A 13,048-nucleotide genomic window follows, 5' to 3' on the forward strand; every position below is an offset into this window, starting at 1 on the left:
TGAAAAAAAAATTTGACAACATAGCAAACCAATCACAATTACAGCAAAGATTTTATGGAATCTACCTAGTGAATTAAGGTAAAAGCCTCCTGCATAAAAACATTATTTCTCTACTTTATTTACCTCTTCAATAATATTAATAGAATCATGTTTCACATCACTGGTTGACTGAGTATTTCATATACTTTTAAAGTAAATTAACCACAGCAGGCCAAGAGAATTAGAACTGACATAAAAGGTCTTTTGAAACTACCAGTTTTAGAGAGTATTACGCCTTCTTCTCATGTAAAACAGCCAGAGAGCTTAGCTACTCAGGCTACTGACACCACTGTAATAGGCTGGTGTGTATAGCATATTGCCCTGTTCAGTTCATTGATTTTTATAAATATTATTCCAACTAATATCAGGAGATTGTACTGTTATAACATTTCCAACTACAGGCATTTAGTATTTGCAAAGATCTTAAGTAGCTGATTTTCTATTCAGATGCAGACATTATTTTAGGTAACAGAGTCTAAAATAAAGGCCAAAGGGCAAATAATTTGACTGTCACATTAGGGAAACACTAACACTTAGAATTTCCTAGTCTCTCACCACAAACTTTAGCCATAAGATCATTTTTTATCTTAGAAAGCACAAGAGAAAGTAATTCATTCCCCCCTCAGCAGAAGTCTTTAAACAGTATGATATTGAGTTCCAAAAATGACAATGATGTAAGGATAGAAGGATGATCAGAGGAATGGAATTTTTTCTGTATGAGGAGAAATGTAGGATTGGGACTCTTCAGCTTGAAAACAATATTGTTGGAGAGAGTAAAAAGTGGCATTATAAACAAGAATAGCCTGGAGAAGATGAACAGGAACATAACAATGGAAGTACAGTGCATATTAAACTACCAGGCATTAGCTTAAAACAATGCAAAGAATACACTTGTTTTAAGTGTAATTAAATGAATAATTAAAGGAACGAGCTCTCAGCTGTAGTATGCAATTCATGACAAAGGTACAGATAGATGCAAAAAAGCAGCTAGACAAACTCATGAGTAAGAGGTGCATCAAGGGCTTCAAAAGAAGCCAGACACAATCTCAGGAAGTTTCTAGACTGCTGGACCTGATTAGAACACCCAAAGAAAGATCATTCAATCTCGGTCCAGTTTCTTGTATCTTCTCTGAAACACCTCACGGCAGCCAGTACCAGTGGACAAGAGTTTACACGGGTTTCCATTCTGAGGCAGCACAAACAACCCAATGCTCATCCTGCTCAAATCAGTGTCTAACATTGTGCTAGTAAGCATATACCAGCAAAATCTTGCTCCAGGGTTTTACTGTTGATATTGTACTGCTTCACTTTTGAATAATTAAACTGTTCAGCTGTTTAAATCGTCTATGAGGCAAGCCAGGCATGCACAGTATACCCTCTGAGTAAGTTTAGTATAACAGACAACCCATTAAAGCCAGACACACTGATAAAATTTAAATTTTGGTGATGTTCTTAGGCTTGTTGCCTTTCTTTCACCTAGTGGTAAGAACAGCACAAAAACAACCAAAAAATTGCTTTGATTTACAAAAACACTTTTAATGGTAAAGAGGAAGATCTTAAGAAGTAAGAATTATATAAAAAATAAAAATACCTTTGTTTCTCTAGTTTCTTCAGATTGCCTTTCTTTACTTCTAATCTTTGAAACCGGTAACTCTGAAATTTGGCTTTCCTGTGATGTATCATCTCTAATATCTAGGGTTCTCAGTCGAGCAGATTCCGTTTCCAGTACAACATCATTGCTATCTTCAAAGCTGAAATCAATAAAAGCACATGAAAACACTACATTAGAGTATTTTAATTAAAAAGCTATTACTGTTTACAGATCAAGTTGCACAGAAAAATTATGCAATTTTGACATTAAATAACTACATGCGTTTCAGAGAATCTGACAAGTTTTAGTGATGTTTGCAGGATATGAGCTCTAAGCAGCTTTCATACTTTCGCAATGCTATTAGAAGATGATGTTAAAATCCCATCTGAGTATTCTACACTAGATAGTTTTTTAAAACAGACTTTAGTAACATAAACACCATATGCAGAAGCTTTTTTTTCCCCTGATCTTCTGTAACAATCTATGTTGAGTTCAAAGACAAATACTGTTCCTTCATATGCTTCCAATGAGCTATTAAAGCACATAAAAGTTCTTGGAGTCTGTACGAAATAACAAACAATTACAATACAGCTAAATACAACAGTTAACATGAAAAAGTCTGAAGTAGCACTAACAGCTTCATAATGACTTTTTAGATTTACCACTTTCCTTTATACAAGTTTAATAAAACATTCACTTTCTTTCTAGTAAAAGAATGCCCAAAATTGAAACCAAAAGCTTGCCTCCCACCTAGGTTTTGCACAAATGAAGTCCAAGCAACTTTACTGCCCTACAAGAACCACCTTATTAAAAACAGATATAAATTCCAAGTGTATAGCAACATTATTTAGCAACATTACCAAGCAGTGCTTTGAGAGAAATACTAGGAGTTAGGATAAGCCAATAGCCTTCATAAACACCATTAAAAAAAAAAGGTGAAAGCAGTTTTCATGGTATTTTAGTATTAATGTAAATTAACTTTGCAAGGGCAGCCCATCAGTGGAGAGAATACATTGAGAGTGTAAATTAAAAACAGCTTACTAAAACCCAGGACAGTCCTCAGAAACAAAGCATGAGTAAACAAACCCAATATTAAAACTTTAAACTATTTTTTATTTTGCTTAAGCTTTCCATTGTAAACATTACCTGCATAAATTGACATCACTTTCTCTCTCCATTATGTCATCCACTGATAAAAAGGACTCTGATCTCTCTTCCTCTGTAATAGCAGTCTCATTTTGTTTTCCTTCTACAACACTATCCAGTTCTTCTCTACAGGTAGTATGACCGTCATTGTTTGCATCACATACCATTTTTTTTTCTGCTAATGAATGAGAATTATATCAATTTGGACATTCTGGGCAACATCTTAGAATTCCAATTCTCACATCCTAGTGAAGCAAGAGTTAATTTAAAACAAAAAGCTCAGTAGAAAATGCCTAAGTATTAAGATTTAAGAGAACTGTTATCAGCAAAAATAAAATGTTTAGATTTAGTATGAAAGCTGATTTTGAAAGGCATTGTTCCACAACTTCCCAAGGCAGATCAGGGATATAAATCAAAACCCAAGTTCTCATTTTTAAGTTTGCAATATCTTTATATAAAATTTATATTTGAACCTTTAAAAGTGAGCATTTTTGCCTCTTACTTTTCTTAGAGGATTTCCCTTCTTCAGCAATTTTTGAAGGGACAGCCATTTCTTCTGGAAGATTCTCCACTTCCTGTTCAAGATCATTTTTTCTCCTCTTCTTTCTCTTCTTTTTTGCTAATACTGGCTCTAATGCAACCTGTTCTTCTGCCTGTTCAGAAACGCCCAAAGATTCCTCATTTTCTTTCTCAGCCGTCACAGCATCAGCTTCTGTTTCTGCATCAGAAATTCTGGCTTCCCGAAGATCATCCTGATCATTAGCAGCTTCTGTACTGGCAGCTTTTGCTATTGAGACAATATGGTTCCTGGTTAATAGACCGGTGGAGTATCAGGAGTCATAAATCGCAAAGATATTTCCATTAGCAACATATTGTGAATTCATACATCACTGCCAATACCATGAGAAGTCAGCCACTGACCTAATAGAAAAGCTTCAGCATAGATTAACTTCAACACTAAATGCAAAACACATTCTGTACATGGGACTACACTTCACCAGGGCAAAGTCAATACAGGATGTAAAGCCAATTCAGTAAATGTTCTTGTTCCTATACTTTTTAACAGACTACATAGTCACTTTTGGATCCAGGAAAAATAGGCGTTGCTACTCCTGAAAACGATTATCATCTCTCTGCAGAAAGAGGTGATAATGGTTGCAGAAAGTATGCCATGAAAAAGTAATTTGATCAATAGATGTACTGTAGTTAATCCTTCTTATTTACATAAGAAACCTAAATTATTATCTAGCTAATAATCCACAAGTTCTTTTCTGGGTTTAACAAGTTTCTCAAATTCTCCTCCCTACCCTTTTCAGGACATTTTGTCTTGATCTTGTATTTTTGCAGAACATCAACCGCCAAGAACCTTTCCCTGTCCTTTTTATTGTTCTTATACAAACTTGTTCCCCTGTAATTAAGAAAACCAAAATGCAAGAGAAGTAGAAAAGCATACACACATTGCTTTACACATGAAGTACCTTTAATCTACCATTAAAGTGTATGAACGGAATTTCTATATGTAGCTGTAAGTCCTAACAGGTGGGACATTTTACTTAATCAAACCTGAAATCAAGGCTATAGAAAAGCAGCAGCCATGTCAATTTTAAGAATTAAACAGTGATGTTGCTTCCTAGCTAGCATCCCCTTTAAAAAGGTTGTTCACTTGTTTGTTCCACAATACCACTTAGACGAAAATGGGTTCTTGTGTGAGAAACAAGTGAACAACCCAACAGAGTTATCAGGTAATCTGTGAAATGGTGTCAGTAACTGTTTTTAATTTAAGCACATCTGTGAAAGGTCCTTTCACAGGTACTGAGGTAATAGGACACTATATGGTGATCAATAGTAATTAAACATAATCTTTATCCTTTATTTTGAACAGACCAGAAAACTAAAACAACTTTTACAAGACTCCCTGAAAAGAATCATACCCTTCAGACTTAGAGAGTCAAAATATAATTAAAGGAGAAACAGAACCCTCAAAAGAAAACAGTTTAAAATATAAGAAAAATTTAAATTAAAAGTCACAGAAGAACTTGCCAAAAATACGGTTTTGACCCAAGGATTCTAAAAGTGACTTTATTAGCAACTCACGGAGATACTATTCAACTGTTTAATTAGAATATCCTGTTTAGAGCACCAGTGCTTCAGACTGTGGAAGGGCACTAATCTCAGTGTGGTCTCACATTCCTGCCCAGAGAAAACGCACCTCAGGAAACTGGCTGCTACCAATTATTACCATCCCACACATCAGTAAATGATGTCTGAAAAAGCTATGCTACAAAGCCAGGATCCTCTTGCCCCGTCTGGAACCGGGAAGGAAAAGATTCCCTACGTGATTTTTTTCTCTGCTAGCAACACATTACTGACCACTGCTCTAATGATATCCCAAGCATTCTTTTGAAGTACCTTTCGGCTTCTTCCTAGGCCTTGATGGCTTCTTTTCCTTTGGCTTCTGGCTTTTAACAGTCTTTTGTTTCCTCTTGTCCTCATCTGCCAAGACCTTCTCAAGCAGCTGGGCAAAGAATTCAAAATCAAAGGGCCGCTTTTCTTCTGTCAGAGTAAAGCAAAGAAACAGAAAAGATTTCAAAGTTGGTAATTTTTCCAAGTTTCTGCTTTGTAAAACAGTCAGTGTTACATGTTATGATATTAAAAAGCAAAGGTTACATAAATTTAAACAGAGAATTGTTTTTGAAAGTACTTTCTGTATCACATGAGCAGGGACTAGAGTTGACATATATAGGGATTATGGTAGCTTGGTTTTAAAAAAAAAAGTAAAAAAGGTTACAGTACTTAGTAGTGTCGAAAATTTAAGAAGTGGCAAATACATGAACTGTACCATAGTATCAGATAACGTATTAACATGCTGCTCTAGGACTTACATAGCTCATTCAAATAATACACAAAGCCTTTAATGATTCTCAAAGCAGTTTACAATAAGCAACTGTGCTAGAAGTTCCTATGAATCAGAATAATCTTCAACTGAATATAGGAAAGTTTATATTAACCTCATTTATCAGACTTACAGAAAAGCCAGAAATTAAACCTAAAGATCTTTACTGTGAACCATGCCTGTTACAAAAATCTAAGATTCCCCAGCTTCTGAACTCACATATGAGCAAAAACTTTTTCTTATAATTTACTCAAGCGAGGCAAAGCACAAAAATTACCATGAAAAAAGATGACTACCATTTAATGACTCATTGTAGGGCAGGGTACATTTACTTTACTTACTGAAAGCTTTGTCTATCCTCCATCCATTAGCTTTTTCTTCACGTTTGAACTTGTTCTAAAAGCAAAGGTATATTTGTCCTTTTCAGTAAGCAAGAAATGCAACAATATATGGTACAAAATGGAAGATCAAGATAAACCTTCTTCAATGCAACAAAATTTTCTACCAACTAAAGTTGTTAAACCTTACAAGCACACTCACAGAACATGAGTTTGTAATTAATTTTTAAATACAAAATCTGTCACCAATAGATATCACCAATCATAATTTTTTATTATTTTCAACATGTCCTTACTTCCAATCTAAGCAGGGTTTGAAACATCGACAATTTTCCCAGCTGGATACTATGAAAGAGGCAACACAGAAGACCCTCACCAAACATCCACTTACGCTTAGCAGCATTCGTCAATTAAAATAAAATTGAGACAAACTGTGTCTAGATATGCTAGATTTACAAGATATGTTGATGGGAATTCAATCCAGCATATTAATGTTTCAGATACTTACTACCTCTTGGAAACAGGTATTAAAAAAACATTGCTACAGAGCCAGTTCGCATCAAAATTATCAATACTAATAGAGAAAGCACAGGAATAGCAAATGAGAAACAGAAAAATGAAAACAGATGTTTATTTGCTTTATTGAGTGCTTTAATTTTTACCTTAATTTCTGCTCTGGCTCTATGAGGAAACAGCCGTCCAATCAAGGAGAAGTCTGTTCCTACCATACTGATAGCTAAAAAGAACATGTCTGTTTCTGGAGGGAGTTTAAAAAAAAAAAGAAAGAAAGAAAGAAAGAGACACACACTTAAGTATTTAGTTAACCATCTTTCTTGCTATCTGAAATAAAAACACCTTTCACACTTAACGCAACGAGGTAGATAGCCTTAAAGTTATCTACTGTGGCTGCAAGTTCAGCTGGGCTTGGAGTATGTGTGTTATTTTACTTAAGTACCTCTAATAACATTTGCTGAATGAACTATTAACAGAAAGAACTGTCTAATCCATTATAAAACTGCAGAATGTGAAGTATGTTTTGTAAAGCTAGTAAATCATAGCTAAACAACTCCAAATTGCCAATGTTCATATTTATTATGAACACAACCACCAGCAGAAATCAGAAAAATGCATGTGTAAAAATACAATTTCCATTATTATTTGTTAACAGGAAAAGACTGCATTCCAAAAGCAGCACAGTGAATTCTGAAGCTAAATTTTCCATCTACAGCTGTAAAAAAAACATTTTCAATTGTAAAAAGTCTTGCACAGTGTTGTCAGCCTAGAGATAATAATCAATTCACAGCAGGCATAATAAAAAAAACAACCCACCCACTCATAGAAACACAGCTGTCCATGTGCACTGGAATCAACCCACATAGAGATGGCTTATAGAATTTATTCCTGCCCATGGTGGAAGAACCAAGTAAAGAAGCTGTTAAGAAGTGCTAATTGTTTCATATAGAGCTCAAATATCTGGACACCAGAATCCAATATTACGCTTTTGATAAGGCAGACTAGCATTTCCACAGCATCTAAACGTTCATGACAGAAAAAATTCACAGGTAGCCTGCATATCATAAGGCACTGGATATTTTTAAACACGCCAATTTTCACAGTAAACATCAGAGCTCTGCTTGTTATAAGAGTTTGGAGGGTTGAGACTGTCACACATAAGTATATCTATTTACTCCACTGGGAATAGAAATTGTTGAGTACAAAGCATAGATGGAAAACTAAGATTTTTCTGCAGACTCAAAACTTGAAACCAAAAATATACTCACCTCTATTTGACCATGGTTTTGTGTAAAAACTTTTCCTGAAGCTGGAATATGTAGTTGTAGAGCCACGCTCAAAGATGGGATCATTTTCTTCTACAACACATGGACCTTTTGTTCTTAGAACTTCTACAGTTAAACTGGAAAAACAAACACACACAGAGACTCATCTGAAAATATTGCTAACAAGACACATAGTACATGTTTATAAGCCAGCTATTCAGATTTTTCCTGCCATAAGTCAGAGTTTGTACTGTAATCAGGTTTAATAATTACATTAACATGTATTTCAATGGGAGAATGCTGCAAGAAATCATTAACCTACTCAGCCTATGCAAGTAAATTTGCTTTTCCCTTTTTGTAAGATATAGTACAGACAGACATAATTGAATATCTTACAAAACAAAAACAAGAAAAGATTGTCTTTTTAACATTCAAGAAAATTATTTTGTAAAACCACAAGAGCCTCTCCGTATTCTTTTAGACTACTTTCAAATTCCTTTACCAGGCCTGCTCTAGCCTTACACCTTGGCCTAAATCTCATGCTAATAATACATTTGGGGAACTAAACAATTTGGTAATCTAATACTTTAAAAAAGTAATATTCTAAGCAAAGTTGCTCAAAACACTGACAACTGAATAAAGCAGCAACATGCAAGATGCAAAGCTGGAGCAAGTCATAGTGACAACGGAGTAACAGCAAGCAGACACATGCAACTGTGAGAAACAAAGAAGTTAACTAAATAGAAGACATTTGGAAGTTTGACAAATATTCAGTATTCATTCACTGTAATAATATGACATCTTCTTCTCTATCTCCTTCTCCAAAAACATTTCCCATAGAGAAAGTTTGCCACTACTGAGATGCAGATAACTGCTGCTCATATTTTGCCACATATTTGCACTGTTTCCTAAGTTAGGATCTCAACACAAACACATTCACGTTTATCCCTATCCAAAGTAACTGTTCTCTATTCACAAACTAAGCAGCAATGTATATATATTGTCCTTGAGTCAGGCACAGAATTTGTTACCTTTCTTCATCCAGAATAATTGAACCATCTTCTGCTACTTTCACACGAGGAACTAGAAGTGGACCGTCCTGACTCTCCTCCCCATTCTCTGCTTCTTCTTCCTCATCTTCCTCTTCATGATCAGGAGTACTTTTCTCTTCCTGTCTACAATTTTAACAGACCAAGCAAAAACTTTTGTTAGTGTTTTGAATTGCTGCTCTGTATGCCAGATGTTCAACAATTTAATGAACCATCCAGCAATGCAACCCACCAGCAAGTTAGTGAATACACAAACTCTGGAATCTGTTTTTTGCTCTATTGTAAAATGGACAAATCCAAAAACATAATATTGAAAGCAAAATGCTCTTTAACCACCCTCCCCTCCCAAATTATAATTTGTTATAAATAAGAGCTATGATATTGAAACAGGAAAAAAAAAAAAAAAAAAAGACCTACACTGTTAGTATTACCACAGAAACATGTTTTTTTCCCCAACATCAGAAAACTTTTTGACTATAAGTACTTCCATCACCAAGACTTACTCTTTCATTTGACCCAGTGCAGAATTTTTATCTGTTCTCTTTTCTTCTGCCAACGAAGACCTAGAATTTTATAAAAAGCTACAGATGAACTTTTGTACAGATACATTTCTGCTTCATTCCACAAAACCTGCTTTTAGTGGATAATGGACAAAGAAACACAAAGCTTTTTTTCAATTCTTTGTACCACACTTAGACTTGAGTCTAACTGAACAGCCACCCCTGCTTAATGAATTTTGCTTTTTTTTGTATAAGCAAGGACAAAAAAAAAGATATTTCAAGCAGTAATCCATTGCGAGGGTACAGAGAATGTGAGAGAATGTTCATTACCTGCTCAAAGACTACTCAGCGTGAAAGAAAAAATAACAAGGAAAGTGATAAATAAAACACACAAGCACACAAACATTAACAAGAAGGTGGTAACAGACAGTAACAGAAAACTCGTCTGCTACTGAGAGGAAGAACAGGACTTGGACAGCTGTACTTATGTTTATGTGATTGTTTTTGGTAGTTGCAGGAAAAACGCCCTGCTCTGTCTGTGGTAGTCTGTGCAGCTAGCTGCGTTAGTGTTCCCTGTATATATGCACCTCTGGGATGCTCACTCAGCCTTGCTACCGGCAAAATCTGTAAAGGGAACAGTAGCAGCTGTTGGAATGGAGAGACCTGCTGGGTCTTGCAGTGCATTTTGCACGTCAGCACCTAGGATGGAGAAATGCTTAGCTTCCTGTAGTCCACTAGATTTGGCAGGCAGCCATAACTAAAAATCTAATAGCAGTGAATAAAAAAAAAAAGAAGAAAAATATTTTCTATTATTCCGCATTTATACAGACATAAATCAACACTAGGGACAGGTTCACAGTTTTTATATTTCAACAAGAACACTAATCTCCATTCTCATTTCTGTATGAAGATTGAGTAGATGTGAAAATGTCTAGTAGCTTTTGTTACCACTGCAACAATACTGCATCTGTGCTAATACTTCAGATTTAAGAATTCTCCTTTTCACAATTATTAAATTGGTAGAAAAAGAAAATCATTTAACCTAAGGAGAGAGAAAGAGAGTCATACTTACTTCATAGGATTGTTTTCTGGCAGATAGTATATCAAGTCTCTCATGGTCATTTTAGAACGATCTGGTGGAGAACGCCCTTCAATTACTGGAGGCCTGTGTTTCAACTGTTTCCATATAAAAATTAAAAAAAAAACCACTTAAATTCACCCTGAAAGTATTTTATATTTCACAAATGAGTGTTTTCCTTTGTTTACAAAGTATCCCGTTCAGGCAGTTTGTTGTTTCCCTCCCCGCCCCCAATAACTGAAGGAAGTTTATCTTAAAAGTGTCCCTTTGTCAGAGAGGATGTCACAGACCCTTAAGTGACTTACACTCTCAGAGAAATTCAATACTTGGCACAAGTAAAAAGCGAAAAGTTATTCAAAATCACACAACTCAGTCAACAATCAAGTTGAAAAGATATGAGAAACTCAAAACCCAAGCTTCTTAGAGCACACTTCCCCGTTGTATTACCAACTGTGAAACTTTTAAAATTGGAATGTTGACTATAATATAATAGCAGGTCTTATGTCAAAAAGGCTTGTGGGTCTAATCAAATTAAAAGATACACAATTTCTCATGAAATCTGGATTATGAGGGAACCCAGTGCTCCTACTGCTTATTAACAGATGAAACCCAAACAGCGTTATGAGATATCACAGTGACTGACTACGAGCAGTAAGGAGCTGATGATCATCAGAAAACACTACTGCAAAGAGATAATGTATGTTAGGTGAATCACATGTCTTTGCCCTTCACAGATCAGCACTGCTCAACACAGAGGCCTACCATCCGCTCTTTCTTCAGCTCTTCTTTAAGCATTTCTCTTAACTTCCGAGCTTTGAGGATCCTTTCACGGTCAGAACACATTCGTTTCTCTTTTACAGGAACAGGTTTCATAGGTAGCTTTTCCTCTTGTGTTCCTGATCTTTCTTGTGTTGGTCTCTCCTTGAGTGGGGAGGGTACATTCTTCTGCAGAGTATCATCATTTTTTTGTGCAGCTACACCTAAAGTTTGCTCTTTGTTCACCGATTTTTTTAGTGGGGAAAACTGTGGCACTTGTGGCACAGGTGTTTTCTTTTCAGGCAGCATGGGGGACTTCAAGGTGCTTTCAACATTACTCTTTTCTGATGGAGAGGAATCCTTCTGAAGTGAAGCACTGCCATCAGGAGCCTGTGATGCTCGCCTCTGCGGTTTTGATGCAGAACGCTGAGCAAGTGAAGGTCCAGCTCTGGGTTTGACAAGATTGGGCATGGTGGAGATCCGTTTTCTTCTCTGTGTAGGCATCTCTGCAGGTTTACTAGCTTCTCCAGCATCATTTGAGCTATCAGCCTTGTCATCGCTGGAAAATTTAAGAGAGTATTCTGAAATACTTTACAGTGACAGATTTTTAACTCTTACTTTCAAGATATGTTTATGCGCCAATCAGTATAAACTCAGTGCTACAGAAAAATACAGTTATATACAAGAAGCCACACTAGAACCAACCTGTAGCTGGTAATTCCTCATAAACTAATCCGCTATAAGAACCGGTATATTATTTTCTAATATTAATTACTATTATTTAATGTTACTGTTAGAAGCTACTTGACCAACAGTGCTAAACTCACATGTTCCTTCCCCACTCCCTCCTTTTTTGGAAGGCTCCCTACTTTCAGCTGAGAATACCAAACATCATAATACAATAAAGCTTTTTAAAAAATAATCCACATAACATAGGTGACATATTAAAAACATTTTAATAAAGCTATATGCAACAAGTAGTTTGATGATTTTTATTACAATCAGTCTGAACATTCCTCTTATACATTTGCAAGTAGAGGACATGTAAACTGTGAATTTGAAAAAAACCTCAGCAGCGAAACTGGCTGCTGTTAACGTACCGCTCACCCTTAACATATCAGAAGTAGCCTTTTAGAGTCAACAGCTTTTAGCTTTCCTGAAAAGCTTTCTATTTAAGTATTTTTTCCATCCCTTACTCAGAAATAATTTTCAAAGTGCAAGCAAAATTGCCAACCATTATGACCTTCCTACATCGGCAGACTCCTCCAGTGTTTGGCTCCTTGGCTGTTGTTCACAGTGAGACTGCAGCAGAACTGCAACTGAGTCATAAAGAGTTTTTTTAATTTTACATTGGAACTATGCCTTGTTTCTGTACATAAGGACAACCACACCCATGGTTCACTTAGCCATCTTCAAAAACAGTCAGAAGCCAGTGCCTTTGAAGGAATACAAGAAAAGCATAAACATAGAGTGAAACTTTTCCAAATCCTCTCCAGCTACTATCTGTGATGCAGGCAAATGCTGCAGATGATGTTTTTGTATTTAACAGCCCCAGCAGACTTTTCTGAATCAACCTATCCCACACTGAGTTCATATAGATTTTTAGTACACAGAATGCTCCCCAACAAAGAGTTCAGCAGCCCTACTACATGGTGTCTGTCTGTGTGTTTTGAATGAGATCCTTGCGAGTTTCATTCAACATCCTCTGGTTTTTGTACAGCAAGAGACAGTGGAAAGTAATTTTCTTTAATCTTCTCCATACCACCTGCGTTTTGTGGAGTTTTAAATCAGAATGCCACACCAGATTTCTGAACAGTTAAATATAATTTAGCAGAAACTGTATTTTAAAAAAACAAAAATCTTATACTCAGAGAATTTTC

General features: G+C 35.8%; 1 protein-coding gene across 1 annotated transcript; it reads right to left on the bottom strand.

The window, feature by feature from the left end:
- Positions 1–1,630: 1,630 nt before the first annotated feature.
- LOC104071681 (transcription factor TFIIIB component B'' homolog) lies at positions 1,631–11,727 on the bottom strand (the record flags this gene model as incomplete). Its single annotated transcript, XM_009582564.1, has 11 exons — positions 1,631–1,790; positions 2,777–2,951; positions 3,279–3,563; positions 5,186–5,329; positions 6,011–6,065; positions 6,670–6,764; positions 7,789–7,922; positions 8,817–8,960; positions 9,338–9,397; positions 10,407–10,518; positions 11,180–11,727. Coding segments are annotated over 11 exons (1,912 nt in total), but the record flags the coding sequence as incomplete, so codon positions are not given.
- Between the last annotated feature and the right edge of the window lie 1,321 nt (positions 11,728–13,048).

This window comes from Fulmarus glacialis, unplaced genomic scaffold, assembly GCF_000690835.1.
Source record: "Fulmarus glacialis isolate BGI_N327 unplaced genomic scaffold, ASM69083v1 Scaffold35867, whole genome shotgun sequence".
Taxonomy (NCBI): Eukaryota; Metazoa; Chordata; class Aves; order Procellariiformes; family Procellariidae; genus Fulmarus; species Fulmarus glacialis.